This window comes from Lissotriton vulgaris, chromosome 4_1 (assembly GCF_964263255.1).
Source record: "Lissotriton vulgaris chromosome 4_1, aLisVul1.2, whole genome shotgun sequence".
Classification (NCBI taxonomy): Eukaryota; Metazoa; Chordata; class Amphibia; order Caudata; family Salamandridae; genus Lissotriton; species Lissotriton vulgaris.
In genome coordinates, this window is record NC_141691.1 from 245,537,904 (window position 1) to 245,553,839 (window position 15,936).

A 15,936-nucleotide genomic window follows, 5' to 3' on the forward strand; every position below is an offset into this window, starting at 1 on the left:
CAGAAGCGAACAGTAACACCTAGCTGATGTGGAGACAAGCAAGGATTCGCGGGGGCCCGCCATTCAAGGCCCTGGGCCCGGGCACTCGCTGCAGCCACACAAGGCGGCCGGGGAGCTGCCAGGCCACAGACACCCTCTCTCCGCAGTGCGCCAGGCTGGGTAGAGCGGCCTACATGCCCCCAGCCCCACCCGTAAAGTGACAGAGGCAGTCCACACACCCACTCACCCGAAGTCTCGGATGGCGTCCAGCGGCAGTCAGAAAGGCAAAGCGGCTACTTAAGAGGAAGGCCTGGCCTCGCAGTCCAGGGGACCGGGCCCATCAGTCCAGGCAAGGATACAGCCCCTCCAAGGACGACAGCAGACCAAAAGAGGGCTGGAGGTGGCTCCACTGAGGCGCAGCCGCAGAGGAGACTAGGCAGCAGAGCAGAGAAGGCGGGTCGAAGGCAGTCGGGGCTGCAGCAGGACCGAGGCCCGTCCCAGGAGGCACGGCCCGCAGCAATGGAAAGTAGTCCAGTACAAAGGGCAGGGTGCTACCGGAAACAGCGGGCAACGCCCGCACGGCCATCGGCATCAAGAGGCAGCCGGGGGAGGGGGTGCACACAACTATGTGGCAGAACGAGCGAGGAGTTGCGGTGGGCCCATCGCCCGCAGTACTGTGCCCGAGCGCCCGCGGCAACCGCGGCGACCGCGCTGGGTGGCCCGGAGTGCACTGGGGGTCCGACACAGCTCTCACAGCACCAGACGGCCCGGCGGGACGGTCCGGTGCCTTACCCCGCCCGAAGGACCACAGCAGCAACCCCACTCACCCGTGGCTGGCCAGCAACAATACGCGGCTCCCAGACGCCCGCAGAGGATCACCAGCAGAGAAGGCCATACCTCGCGATCCAGAGGTCGTAGGCCCGACGTCCGGAGGAAGATGGCACAGCTCCGCCGCAGGACCCAGTCGTGAGGCAGCAACGCGATGGCTCTGCACCACGCTGAATCAGCAGTCAGAAATCCTCCTCGGAGTGCAGCGATGAGGAGTATGACGACCAGATAATGTCGGATATTAGTGCTTGGCCGGCAGAGCCCACTCAAAGTGTGGCCATCTTGCAGCCCGCCAAGCCACGCCCCCCTGGCATTAACCACCTTGGGTAGAAAAGAAGGACGAGTCCTCAGAATAACTTTATCCGGATGGACAGAGAGGAAAGGAGGCTTAGAAGAAAGAGCTTGGAGCTCACTCACTCTTCTAGTAGATGTGATGGCATCCAGGAAAGCAGTCTTGAGAGTCAGAAGACGAAGAGGACTGTTATGGAGCGGCTCAAAAGGAGCACACATCAGATAGGTTAACACCAGATTCAATTCCCACTGAGGCATTACGAAGGGAACAGGAGGAAACATGTGAGCAATGCCTTTCAAGAATATATTCACAACAGGGGACTTGAAAAGAGAAGGCTGATCAGGAAGCCTAAAGAAGGCTGAAACAGCTGAAAGATATCCCTTGATGGTGCCCAGAGCAGAGCCCTGCTGGGCCAGGGAAAGAAGAAAGAGGAGAACCTCATAAAGAGGGGCGAAAAGGGGATCTACAGCATTTGCTGTGCACCATGCCACAAATTTGTTCCACCCTCAGGCGTATACCGTTTTTGAGGAGGAACGCCTAGCTGCCAGAATGACATCACAGACTTCAGGAGGCAAGTCAAATGGCATCAACTGTCGCCGCTCAATCTCCACGCATGTAGGTGGAGGCTGAACAGGTTCAGGTGGAGGACCGTCCCCTGCTGCTGCGACAGAAGGTCCTCCTGAAGAGGCAGTCTAATCGGGAGATCGATTGACAGACTGAGTAGCTCAGGATACCAGTAGCTTCGTGCCCAATCCGGAGCCACGAGGATGACCTGGGCCCGGTCACGCCTGATCTTCTTCAGCACTCTGGGCAGTAGTGGTATAGGCGGAAAGGCATATAAAACACCACAACTCCACTTGCGACGAAAAGCATCTCCGAGGGAGTGCCGCCTTGAAAATTCTAACGCGCAGAACTGATGACATTGAGCGTTTTCTTCGGTGGCGAATAGATCTAACCAAGGCACTCCCCACTGCTGAAAGAGACCTTGCCACGTCCGAGTTCAGACGCCACTCGTGATCCATCATGCACCGACGGCTGAGTTTGTCCACCCTGGCGTTCAGAGAACCTGCCAGGTGTTGAGCCACCAGTGTGATGCCCTGATGTTCCAGCCATGTCCAGAGGCGCAGAGCCTCCTGACAAAGGGTCCACGACCTCACCCCGCCCTGTTTGTTGCAATACCACATGGCGGTAGTGTTGTCCGTGAACACCTGTACCACACTTCCCCGGACAGACAGAAGGAATGCCTTCAGTGCAAGTTGGATCGCCCACAGCTCCAGAAGGTTGATTTGGAGCCGGGACTCAGCCTCTGATCTCCGCCTCTCCCATGTGGTCCTCCCATCCCAGGAGGGATGCATCTGTTACCACTGTATGCTCCAGTTGGGGTAGGGAGACTGATTTATCACTGACCCAATCATGGTCCGTGAGCCACCACTGCAACTGTCTTGCAGTGCCCTCCGAGATCAGGACGTAGTCGGACAGGTTGCCCTGATGTTGTGCCCACTGGAACTTCAGATCCCACTGCAGAGCCCGCATCCGCCACCTGGCGTGATGTGCCAGCAGGATGCAGGAGGACTTAAGACCCAGCAGCCGTAGGGCCATCCTGACCTAAACTCGGGATAAAGGCTGAAAGATCGTAATCAGAGCTTGAATATCCCAAACCCGCTGCTCGGGGGGATAAACCCGAAACTGCGCCGGGTCCAGAACCGCTCCGATGAAGAGGAACTTTTGGGAGGGACTCAGGTGTGACTTCGGCACAATGATGGAGAACCCCAGTGAATGCAGGAGGTCGGCTGTAGTCTGGAGGTGGCAGACGACTATTTGGGGGCCCGCCGTCAACAACCAGTCGTCGTCGAGTGTTCACTTTCGTGAACACTCGAGGGGCACTGGTGAGGCCGAAGGGGAGCACGGTAAACTGAAAGTGCTCGTGGCCCACCATGAACCGCAGGTAATGCCGATCGGCCAGCAGGACAGGAATATGGAAATAAGCGCCCTGCAAGTCCAAAGCTACCATCCAGTCTCCAGGGTCAAGGGCAGCCAGAACCTGAGCTAAAGTCAGCATCTTGAACTTCTCCTTCAGGAGGAAGATGCTGACGCTCCTGAGGTCCAAGATAGGGCACAGGCCCCCCTTGCCCTTCTTGGGAACCAGAAAGTAGTGGGAGTAACAACCCCGCCCTACTTCTGGCCCAGGAACGCGCTTGATGGCCCCCTTGGCCAAGAGGGCCATAACTTCCTCCTACAGAAGTTGCAAGTGATTCCCCGACATGCGGTGGTACTGCGGTGGCATGGCTGAAAGGGTTGTCTCGAAGGGTGGGGGGGTAGCCCCTTCGGACGATTTGCAGCACCCAACTGTCCGAAGTGATGGTACGCCAGTGGAGCAGGTGATGGCGAACTCTGCTTTCCACTGGCGTGGAATGGGCCTAAAAGCTCGGATAAGCAAGGCTTTGAGGCAGATGCTGCGGGAGCAGATGTGGACTGACCGGCTCTCTGTCCCCCTGCTCCGCCACGGCGGAATGCACGTTCACGACGGCGTTGAAGTTGGTTCTGTGGTCTGTGGCTGGACGAACGTGTGGGGGTGCCCCTTCTGTGGCCACGAAAGGAGCGAAAAGCAGAAGTTTGCTGGCACTGGGCCGACAGGCCCAAGGACTTGGCCGTAGCCCTGGAGTCCTTAAGAGGCGACGGCCATCAAAAGGCATGTCCATGAGAGTGCTCTGGACATCCCCTGAAAAGTTTGTGGACCTCAACCAGGCATGGCGACGAATTGCCACCGTCGATGCAATCGCTCTACCCAGCGAGTCCGTGGTGTCAAGTCCACATCGAATGGAGTACCGTGCTGCATCCCGCCCCTCAGCAAGAGCCTAGGCGCGCCATGTCCTGACCTCCTCCGGACACTGGGGCAGCATGTTTGCCACCGTATCCCACAGAGAGTGGGTGTAAAGGACCAAAAGGCATGCGGTATTAATGCTTCACAACCCTAGACTGAGGGAGGAAAACAGTTTCTTGCCAAACTGTTCCAGCCTTTTGGTTTCCCGGTCCGTTGGTGCGGTCGGGAAGGCGGTCTGGGACGTGGAGGCCTGGATAACCAGACTCTCGGGTGGGTGGACAGACAGCAGGGGTCGCCCGGAGCTGGGCAGTGGCGTCGGGCCACGTTCCAATCCACAGGAGGGACTGTGGAGGGCTTGGACCAAGTGTCCATCAGAACGTCAGTGAGAGCCTCATTAAAATGCAGCAGCGGCTCCGAAGAGCTTACTGGCGGTTGAAGCACCTCAGTGAGGAGGTTAGTCCTCATGGACGCTGCAGGAAGCTCAAAGCCCAAGGCCTTGGCCGTCTTGCGCAGCACCACAGCATAAGTAGCTCCTCCCCCGTAGCCACGGAAGGAGGAGAGAGAAAACAAGTGTCAGGCGAAGTGTCTAGACCACTGGCTCATTTGCCCAATCCTGACTTAACTGGCACTGCTGTGCCAGAGGGTCCTTAGACCGCTCCCAGTCTTCCCCTTCATCCGTGTCCTGATAAACAGGCAGGCATGACGGAGCCGGGGCGTAGGTGAACAACTCACCATATGGCGCCAGTCCGACGCCTGGCCGGGGCTGAAACAGAGGACGGCACTGGTGGTGGCTCTGAGGGGGTCAGCGCCGGAGGAGACGGGAGGTCAACCGGTGTCGACCCGGATCCAGGCCTGGATCCCATGGGGCCCTGCGGTGCAGAAACCGAAGTCGTCGGCGGTGCCGAGGCCGAAGCCGCCAGCAACACAGGGCTAGGACACCCAGTCGGACCCGTGGGGCCCGGAGGCGCGACGGCAGTACCCAACGGTGGAAAGAGAGTCCTCATGGCCATGAGGAAGTCTCGAATCTGCTCCGGAGTCGCATTGAGCCCAGGGACTGGAGTGTGTGGGGCTGGATGAGACTGCCCGGGCTCCACCGAAGCCGCGAGGGCAGCCACACCTGAACCCTCGGCCGAGTCACGCGAGGGGAGGTCGAAGAACAATGGTGTTTCTTCTACTTTTTTTTGCCATGCCTCGACTTACCGGACTGCGAGGACTTGGATCCCGATGAGTGATGGTGACTTCGGCTCCGCGACCAGTCCCTCGACCTCCTCCTCGAGCGGAGCGGAGCCGACTGCCGGATCTCGAGTAGCTTGCGGGACCGCTCCCGCCTAGCCTTCGACATCAAGGCCCTGCAGTCGGGGCACGACTTGTCGTCGTGGTCGGCCCCTGAACAGTAGAGACACCGGCGGTGGGGGTTTGTTACCGACAATAGTCGGTGATAGGCGTCACACGGCTTGAAACCGGGTATCCCTACTGGCACCAGGAGTCGAATCGACTCGAAAAAGAAATAAATGTCCAAAAAATGAGTCAAAAAATGACTAAGGGTACGTTCTTCCCGGATCTGCGCTTGCTGGCGCAGAAAAAAAGAAGAATTGACGTCAGCGCACGAGGGCGGTGTCTAAGTACTCCAGTAATCCCGGCCATCGCGACGACGGACGCAGAGCCGCAGATGATGCCTACCGACGCGCAGGGGTACTGCTGACGAAAACTTTCCGGATGCAGTCTGACGCCTGGGGGTTATTTTAAGTTAAGAGATCTAACTAACGTGTTTCTTTGAGATCCATAAATACTGGTTTGAACAGAATTCAGACATGGGCAAAAAATTTGCCTTAACTGGAGACAGTGCGCCCTTCCCTAATCCATAATGTGGTACTGCAAACTGGCAACCAAAGGGTTTGTGCTGCAGGGGGTTGGGACTACTTGTCCCAAGGAAAAATATACACATGAAAACATGTTGCCTTTGACCCCAAACAATATGTCCTGGGCGTTGGGCTATAGAAATTCCCACATCCCTGGAGGGAGTGCAAAATGGCTGCCTCTCACAGGGGCTAGTATGTTCAGTGGAAGAAGAGGCGCCTCGGGTGAATTGGGCACAACTTTAGTCGAGGATGAATCCGTACCAACCCAACAATGGAGAGAACGATCAGGCCCTCCTCATTCAGCATCAGCACAGGCAGTGAGGTACCCGGGCTGGCGGAGACATTGAGGAACCCAGGATCAGAACAGGTCTCGGGCCAGAAGCAGGGTTAACAGTGCAGCTGATGGCAAAATAGGCATAGAGGGTCCAACTGACCCAGATGATGAACCAGGTATTGCAAATATTACAAATAGAGGTGTGTCAGAGGGAGAAGGTATAGCTCCAAAAGAACTAGAGCATGCCTTTAATCCAGTGGCAAAGTGAGCAAGGGACCCACGTCTGGACATACCCTGCCAACCTAGGGCGAACAAAGCAAACACAAGGAGATGATGGACAGAGTGCTGAAACTTTTCAGACACTCATCCCCCAGTCACAGATCTGGTTTGAATCCATCATCGTTCTTTAGCTCACATCGCCAAACCAGTTCAGACACAGATATATGCAAATCAGCCTTGGCCCTGTGTTACATGGGAACAGTCCAGCCAGAACTGCCAAGGTATGTCTTCGCTGGACCGGAAACAAGCATACCTCAAACATTTCCTGATGTCCTTCAGCTTCATCGACCTTAGAGATGTGGCCCAATCCCAGGCACACCAAGCGCACCTGATGGGTGTCACAGACATTTGTTTGCGATAGCTCCTACAGGACTTGAAACCTGCATTTTTTTGGGGTCGACATCTCCTGTACACAGGAGACAGAAAGGGAGCTTCCGATCAGTGTCCAGTGCCACTGAATGAAAAGAACTGAAATCAGCACACGGGAGAGGCCAATATAGGCTCTGCACGTATTTCCAGAACGGCATCAGTGCGGAGCAGCAAGGTGCCACCTTCTAGCGAGAAGAGACGCTGCTGAAAAGTTTCCGGATACAATTTGACGTTTGGGGAATATTCAAAAGGTGAGGATTCTGCAGCTAGAAGCCCCAATCAGAAATATGGTTTCAGTTGCATCTTTTTAATTCATAGTTACAGGTTCAAGATATAATTTTGTGGAGTTTCATAAGGCGTGAACTAGAGCTGAAGGTATCAGAGTGCTTTACATGAGCACCAGTTACGTTACAGATGGACACATTCATTTTTGTTAGGCACAGGGAGAGTAAGTGATTTGCCCAGAGTCACAGAATGTTGAGTGTCCCTCCAGAGCCTCGAACCCGGTTTCCCAGCTCCGAGGTCGACCGCCCTAGCCCGCCCTCCACCGATGTGAAGAAAGAAAACAAGTTACTTACCTGTAACTTTGGTTCCCCAGTATTGGTAACTTTCATAGATTCCCATGCTTTGTATCATTCCCCGTCGTCGGACTGGGAGTCTCGGTAAATAAAAAATATCATAGTAGTAGGTACAAAAGAGAAAGGAAAGGCTTAGGCCTCATTCCCTTTTGTAACCTATCAGCCTCTTTTTGTAAAAGAGACCAAACTCTAGGCGTCAGCCAATCAGAATAGCCTCACCCTTAGAACCTTCCTGAAGGAACCTCAGAGCCTCAGATTTTCGTAGCCGTAGTGTGCTAGACACCATAGTTGCTGAAGGCTGAGCTTTCCCCAGGGAGGTGAGTGGGCGCATGGGAATCTATGAAAGTTACCAATACTGGGGAACCAAAGTTACAGGTAAGCAACTTGTTTTCTTGCCCCAGTATTGGAACTTTCATAGATTCCCATGCTTTGTATACGAATAGCAAGCAGTAAACATCATAAACACATTTTGTAAAGAAGTATATCATAACATTAGCAAGAAACTACAAAATGTGTTATCCATGGAAGGTGGGATAGGAAGGAAAGCTCACCCATCACTTGAAGAGGTTTCTCAGGACAGCCTGGCCCACAGCCGCGTCATCCTGCTGCAATGATTCTAAGCAATAATGCTTAGTAAACGTGTGCACGCTGCTCCAGGTAGCAGCTCTGCAGATGTCTTTGATATGCACCCCCGCAAAGAGGGCCGTAGAAGAAGCCACTGATCTCGTCGAGTGAGCACGGATCCTGCCCACTAGAGGTTTTCCAGCTATCCTGTGGCAATGCAGAATGGCACTCGAAATCCATCTTGAGATCCCCTGTTTGGACAGAGGGAGACCTTTGTTCGGACCGCCGAAGGCAATGAACAATTGTGTAGATTTTCTAAAGTCTTTGGTTCGGTCAATGTAGAATTTGAGACAGCGTGTGCAACGTCTTTTCTGCTGGAGTGACTGGGTTCGGAAAAAATGTCTTAAGGATCACAGGCTCATTTAGGTGAAAGTCAGTGGGGACCTTGGGAATGAACCGTGGGTTCGTCCGCAAGATGGTAGTGTTCTTTTTGAACTGCAAAAACGGTTCTTGGATAGTTAAGGCCTGCATCTCCCCCACTTGCCTCGCTGATGTGAGGGCCAAGAGTAAAGCAAGCTTCCATGATAAGCATTTTAGGTCTGAGCGGTGAATCGGCTCAAAAGGTCCTTTCATTAGTTGAGCCAGGACTAAGTTTAGATGCCATGTTGGTGGAGGAGATCGCACTGGCGGATAGACCCTGAACAGGCCCTTGAGAAATTGCTTGACAATTCTTGCAGACCATAACGAAGGACCAGAATCAGATCTTCTGAATCTCGAAATCGCTGCTAAATGAACCTTGATAGTAGAATGGGACAGATTAGACTTAGCTAGCGAGAGTAGGTAAGGTAGGAGCTGATGAGGTTTTGACGTGAAAGGATCAATCTTCTCTTTTTTACACCAAATACAGAACCTTTTCCACTTCAGTCTGTATGTTTTGTTTGTGGATGGAGCCCTTGCCTGAGAGAGTATGTCTTTTACCTCTTTGGAAAGAGGAACATTCATGTATTCTCGCTGGTCAGGAGCCATGCAGTCAGGTGCAACGATCTTGGGTCTGGATGCCAAACTTGTCCTTCGGACATTGTCAGGAGATCCGGAACATCCTCTAGCGTTATTTGAGGTACTAGCGATAGCAGATGGAGCTCGGTGTACCAGAATTGTCTTGGCCATGCTGGAGCTATCAGGAGTAGCTTGCATGGTTCCGTCTTCATTTTTCTGATGAGACGAGGAAGAAGGGGAATCGGTGGGAATGCATAGAGAAACTTTCCCGTCCAAGCTATTGATAGGGCATTGCCCAATGAGCCTTGATGGTGAAACCTGCTGGCGTAGGCTCGGCATTTTCTGTTGGTTGGCGTCACAAAAAGGTCCACTTCCGGCGTGCCCCATGTTTGAAAGAGCTGATCTAGAACCAGTTCTTTCAGCTCCCACTCGTGACTGACTGAGGTGAGTCTGCTCAGCCTGTCGGCGCCTTCGTTTAGCACTCCTGGTAAGTGCTCCGCCTTTAGAGAAATGTCGTGAAGAATTGTCCATTCCAGAATCTGTTGAGCTTCTCGCGACAAGAGGAGTGACCTCGTTCCTCCTTCCTTGTTCAAATAATGCATAGCCGTGGTGTTGTCCGTCCGGACTAGCACTTGTGCACCCTGGAGACGCGGAAGAAAGGCTTGAAGGGCTAGCCTGATTGCTCTCAGCTCCAACAGGTTGATGTGTAGCTTTAGGTCGCTTGGAGACCAATGGCCGCTGACCTGCAGGTCCTGCATTACTGCTCCCCATCCCTCCAATGACGCATCCGTCGTCAGTATGTGAGGAGATGGAACGCTTGCGAAGGATAGACCTTGGCATAAATTCTGTTGATGCGACCACCAAAGCACTGCCGCCTTCATCTCTCGAGTGACCATTACTTTGTCGTCGAACGATCCGTGTACTTGCTGCTACTGGAGGTCCAGTTGCTCCTGGAGGGGGCGCATCCGGAGCCTGCAGTGCGGGATCAGGGGAATACATGATGACATCACCCCCAGCAGCGACTTGTAGTTGCGTACAGAAAGACACTTTTTTCTTGGAAGGCCTTGTGCTAATCTTTGCAGTTTCTGTATCCTCTCTCGAGTAGGAAATGCCTTTGAGAGTTGCGAATCCAATATCGCTCGCAGGAACCGCGCTGTCCGTGATGGCAGCAGCGCGGATTTCTCCACGTTCAAGGTGAGACCTAGATTTTGAAACAGATTGGTGCAAGCCTGCACCGCGTCCTGCGCCAATGCTCTGGTTGGGGCCTTTAGCAACCAATCGTCCAGGTAAGGGAAGACCTGGAAGTTGTTTTTCCGCAGAAAGGCTGCTACAGGTGCCAGCACCTTCGTAAAAATCCTTGGAGCAGAGCGAAGGCCGAACGGCAAAACTCTGAACTGAAAATGGCTCTTGGCTACTGTGAAGCGTAGGAACCTTCTGTGCGCTGGGTGAATCGGGACATGGAAGTACGCATCCTCCAGATCGAGTGTGGTCATAAAATCCCCCGGATTGATCATCTGCAGAACCTCCTGTAGGGATACCATCCTGAAGGACAAGGAGAGGAGATAGGCATTTAGCTCCCTGAGGTCCAGGATGGGGCGCCATTTCTCCTGCGTTTTTCTCACCAGGAAGAACCTGGAATTGAAACCCTGGCCCCTTTGATTGGAGGGGACCGGCTCTATCGCCCCTTTGCGGAGCATTCGCTGTACTTCTAGCCGTAGGAGAGGTAGATGTTTTGATGGGATGGCTGACGGGGGCCTGGGTGGAGGGACTTCCGTAAACTCCAAAGTATGTACTCATCTGATGATGTTGAGCACCCAACGGTCTGATGTAATTTGGGACCAATTTAGAAGGAATTTGGACACCCTGATGATCTCTTGGAGGAGGGAGCAGTAGGCTGAGCCAGAAGGCCGCTATTGGCGTTTGGACGAGTCCCGTCCGCGGGCAGCTTGCTTGCCTTTGTTGTAAGGCCGCGAGTAACCAGAGGACTGACCCTGTTTCTGTTGGTATGACCGGCGGTTAGGCTGGTATCCAGAGCTGGTCGAAGAGTAGCGCTGTTGTTGGTAAGCGCCTCTGTAGGTTCCTCCTCTGCCTCTTGCGCCTCTAAAAGGAGTTTTGCGGTACTGGAGTGTTCCCAGTGACCTAGCTGTCACCGTGTCTTTTTTGATCTCCTGAAGCGTATCGTCGATCAATTTGCCATAGAGTGCCTCACCGTCAAAAGGTAGATCAAGGACCTTGTTTTGGATTTCTGGCCTAAACCAAGTCGCCTTTAGCCACCCTTGGCGTCTCAACACTGCCGCTCCTGCCAAAGCCCTAAAGGACGTTGTGGCAATGTCCATGGCACAGTCTATTATCTCCATGGAGACCGCTTCACCTTCTTGCAAGGTTTTCTTGGCTTCTAGTCCTGATTCTGGTGGAAGTTGTTCCAAATAGGGAGCTATATCGCACCCTAACTGGCGATCATATCGTCCCAATATTGCCAAAGCATTGGAGGCGCGAACCAGAAGGCTAGCAATGGATGAAAATCTCTTGCCTGTGTTAATCCAGCCGTCGTCCATCCTTGTCAGGAGGGGCTGTCAAGGGAGCAGAAGGGTCCCGTGATTTCCTTTGCGCTTCCTGTGAGATAACAGAGTCCGGCTTAGGATGACCTGTCAGCGCTGCCGGTCCATCCTCTGGCGCTTTATACTTTTTGTCAAGGCGCGGTAGCACAGGGACCACCGTCGCTGGGTTTTTCATGGTCTTCAAACCTTCCTCCCATAGATGCTCCACAATCGGAATGGACCTCGTAGTTTTCCCGTGCGTTTCTTTAAAATCGTACAAGAAACAGTCTGTGGTTTGAGCAGGCAACACCAATTTAAATCGGCCGGCTGCACGCTCCATCAGTTGGTGAAAACTGCCGATGTCAGCGGGAGGAGAATCACCTAGATCTTGGTGAGGTGAAGCTTGATCCGGGATGATGTAGTCATTGTATTCATCCCCTTCCTGATCTGAGTCCTGGTTATCACCGGATGACCCATCCGTATCATTATCATGATCCCCATCCGGATCGTCGGCTGTTCCCGATACAGCTTGGGGCACAGGCCGCTGTGGTTGAGGAGGAGTCTGTACCGGGTGTACAGGAGGGACAACCGAAGAGTGGCCTTGTAACGGTGTCGACGGAGTAGACCTTCTCGGTGCTGGTCGCTCGGCTTTCGATTTGTAGTCCTGCAGCATTTTGTGTAAGTCATGCAGGAATGACGTTGGGACTGAAACCATGTCCTGTGGTACATAGTCCCTTGAGTGGTCTGTCAGTGGGTAATCACCTCCACCCTGTTCATACGCTTCCTCTGAGTCCGTCTCCTGACTTTTGATGAGAAGCTGAGATGGGCTATTCGCATACTCAAAAGCATCTTTACCGTCTCCCTTAGAGTCCTCCTGGTCTAGCAACGTAGTGGGAGGTAAAGATGTCACCCTTCTCGGGGACGTCATTTCAGGTGTGATCCTTGTCAGAGAAATTGTCACCCTTCTCTCCGCAGCCAGTATGGTTGGTTGGTCCGTCGACGCCGGAGAGATCCTCGTCGACGAGATAGAAATAGCAGATGTCGTCGTCGACGCCACCGACGACGAGCCCGCCGTCGATGTAGAAATTGTTGTCGTCGTCGAAGCACTCGTCGACGACATGACCGTAGTCGACACCGCCGTCGACATCGTCGTCAGCACTGCTGTCGTCGACACCGCCGTCGACGGTGATGTTTTCTTCGTCGACGACGTCTTCACCTTCGTCGACGATGTCGTCGGCATGCTTCCCGTCGACGCTGCCGTCGTCGAGCTCTTCTTCGACGACGACGGAGCTTTCGTCGTCGACGCTCCCGCCGATGAGCCCGTCGACGGGACCAATTGGATCTTGGGCTTCATTTTCGTCGTCGACAGAACTACCGTCGACGAAGTCTTCGTCGTAGAGGACTTGGAACTCCTCTCTGAAGAGTGAGATGAGGGTTTCTTGAAGGCTGGGTCTGTCTTCTCACCCTTAGGAGGCGAAATAAGTTCTGCCTTGCCCGACCCACTGTGGTGGGGGGAACCTCCTAAACCCCGGCCATCAGACTCCCTGGGGGTCTTCTTTGAAGCCTTTGAGGGGCGCCCAATAGAGGAAGATGGGGAACCTCTACCCCTTTTCACTGACCTTCTTGAGGAAGCACAGGAAGCCGATTCCTCTTCATCACTGGAAACTCCATGTTTCCTTTCCTTCTGCCTCTGCAACCATGTAAGAAGCCTTCCAGCACGATCTCTCAAGGTCTTGGTGGAGAGAGTGCGGCAAATCTTACAGTCCTCTGCCTTGTGATCTGGATACAGGCAGTAGATGCAATCCTTGTGTTTGTCCTCCACAAACAGCCTTTTCTTCCCACAGGTGGAACAGGGCTTGAAAAGGGCTTTCTTCTTCTCAACCTCAGACATTTCGATGAAGAAAGAGTTTCCTGAAGAAATCTGAAGAAAATCCTGAAGAAATAACTGTTGAAATGATTTGAAAGAGTAGAAATAGAGCAGAGCTCAATGGAGACTCCCTAGCACAACGTGCGGTAGAAAATCTGAGCCTCTGAGGTTCCTTCAGGAAGGTTATAAGGGTGAGGCTATTCTGATTGGCTGACGCCTAGAGTTTGGTCTCTTTTACAAAAAGAGGCTGATAGGTTACAAAAGGGAACGAGGCCTAGGCCTTTCCTTTCTCTTTTGTACCTACTACTATGATATTTTTTATTTACCGAGACTCCCAGTCCGACGACGGGGAATGATACAAAGCATGGGAATCTATGAAAGTTCCAATACTGGGGCAAGAACTGATTATAGTATTTGCAAAGAGGCAAAGTAAATACCTTACACCTAGACACAATCTCCTCTACCCAATCATTTAACCCCTTTACTGCTAAGGCACTGACATCATTTTACATTAACTTTCCATTGAAATGAATGGAAAGTTCATGACGAGTTACCCTTGTCATTAGCGGCGAAGAGGTTAAGAAACCCATTAACATCAAGAATAAGGTATACATTTTTACATACCTTGTTTCTTTTGCAGGATGTGTTTGAGCTTACATCTTTTGGACTGTTAACAGTAGGTCTGGCTTATGCTTGAATAAATAAATAAATAAGAGGTTTATAAAGCGCATGGTGACGCCATCTCGGCGTGTCTCCGTGCTGTGGAGACGAGATAAGTTCCGTGTAGGGAAGTCTCTGATCTATAGATTGTATAGGTGAGTTTTTAAAAGTTTTCTGAACTTAGCTTCCGTTTCTACTAGCCTAAGGCCAACAGGGAGTTGGTTCCAATTATTGGCTGCCAGCACTCTGAAAGAGCGGCCTCCCATTTTACATTTTTTTACACGGGAAATTCTCAGTAGGCCTGTTCCCTTTGAGCGAAGTGCTCTGTTTGGCTCATAGATATGGACAAAGTCCTGAAGATACTGTGGAGCCTTGTGCCATATAATCCTGTGGCACATTAGGAGTGCTTTGAACATGATTCTTTTCCTAATCGGGAGCCAATGTAGAGCAGCAAGAGAGGGTTTAGATGCTGCTCTTTTGGGGAGTTTTAGGACCAAGCGTGCTGCTGTGTTTTGGAGTACTTGCAGACGCCCCAAGTTTTTTTCGGTGGTTCCTAGAAATAGCACATTGCCATAATCTATGTGGGAGGTTACCAAAGCTTGGGTCATGGTCCGTCTGGCCTCCAAGGGAAGTAGATCCAGGGTGCGATTGAGAGTTTTTAGCACCCCAAAGCATTTTCCCACTAGTCTGTGAATATGGCCATCATAGGATAATTTGGGATCGACCCATATACCCAGATTTTTTGCCTCTTTACAGCGGGCGGGCATCGGGCCCAGGCAAGTTGGCCACCAGTCCACCGTCCAGCTCGAGTCATTCCCTCCAATTACCAGTACCTCCGTCTTGGAGCCGTTAAGCTTCAGGCAGTGTGAGTTCATCCATCCTGCTAGGTCCTGCATGCAGGCCTTGAAGTTAGCTGCTGCAATGGTTGGGGCTTGAGACAGGGAGAATGGTAGGAAGACTTTTTTACATCTAATTTGTCTTTGTTATCATTTACTATCTGCTCTAAGGAAATGGTTAAGGCTTGTATTCCTCGAAAATACAGTTCTCTCCAGTGAAGACTGTCGGGTTAAAGGTTGTTTTGCAAAGTTTGTTGATTTTATGAGGACTGTGATCTTAAATGTTACTTGACTTGTATGTCTGAATGCCCTCATGATCCACTATTAACTGTGAATTTTACTTATGGTAATTCAGGGCGGTTTACTAATTGATTGGCATTTTTTAATTGAATTTATTTGTTCTATACGTTGTGAAGATTTTAATTAATCAACAATAAATTTCATCTCAATTTAACTCCTGCAGTAGCTAAATCCTTGGTTTCCTGGACTTATTCCAGGAAACAACACTACATCAAGAGACACCTCTAAAATAAGACACGTAAGAGACTCTTAGGCCTTTGAATATGATTTCAGTATGTTAGCCAGACAAATTACATTGTGGGATGATGTGAATAATCTTCTAGGTGGACACAACCAGGGAATTATTTGAGTACAGATGAAAAAAAATGGAGGTCTTTCTGGACAGCAACCGATGGAGCAAGAACCTAATTAACACAGTACAGAAGAGATGCCAATGTTTACTCACCAAACCATGAGATAGTGGAAATGCATATTTTGTGAGAATTTCAAATATGTCCCTCCTGCTGTGACCTTCTTGTTTCAATGCAAACCTCAGATTTCTCATATCCTACAATAAGGACGCAAAAAACATTAAGAATGGCAAGGCATGAGAAAGATTCATTATGCATCATTTCGTCTTAAAAAATAAACTATCTATAACATTAGGCTAAAGAGGTCATTTTAACAACGAGGCCTGATATTATTCACCCAATACTTCTCACATTGCTATAGTAACTCTATTACCTAGAAAAATTATGGTGAATTTAGAGCTTCTGCCTTTGCACTCTCCTTGTGTATTTATAGATAAAACTTCAGAATCAATGCTTTTATAGGTCTTTATTTTTTCATCCTCTATATAAATATGAAAAGCAAGTCCTAACTCAACACTTCTGACTTCAGGTGTGTATTCTATCTGAC

At 51.5% G+C, this 15,936-nt stretch overlaps 1 protein-coding gene across 1 annotated transcript in view; it reads right to left on the reverse strand.

Moving 5' to 3' along the window:
* The window catches only part of MTM1 (myotubularin 1), a 405,405-nt gene that overhangs the window by 253,493 nt on the left and 135,976 nt on the right, over positions 1-15,936 (reverse strand). The window contains exon 6 of the mRNA XM_086918601.1: positions 15,485-15,586. Within this exon, the coding sequence (XP_086774727.1) occupies positions 15,485-15,586 (102 nt within the window). The remainder of the gene's footprint in view (positions 1-15,484; positions 15,587-15,936) is intronic.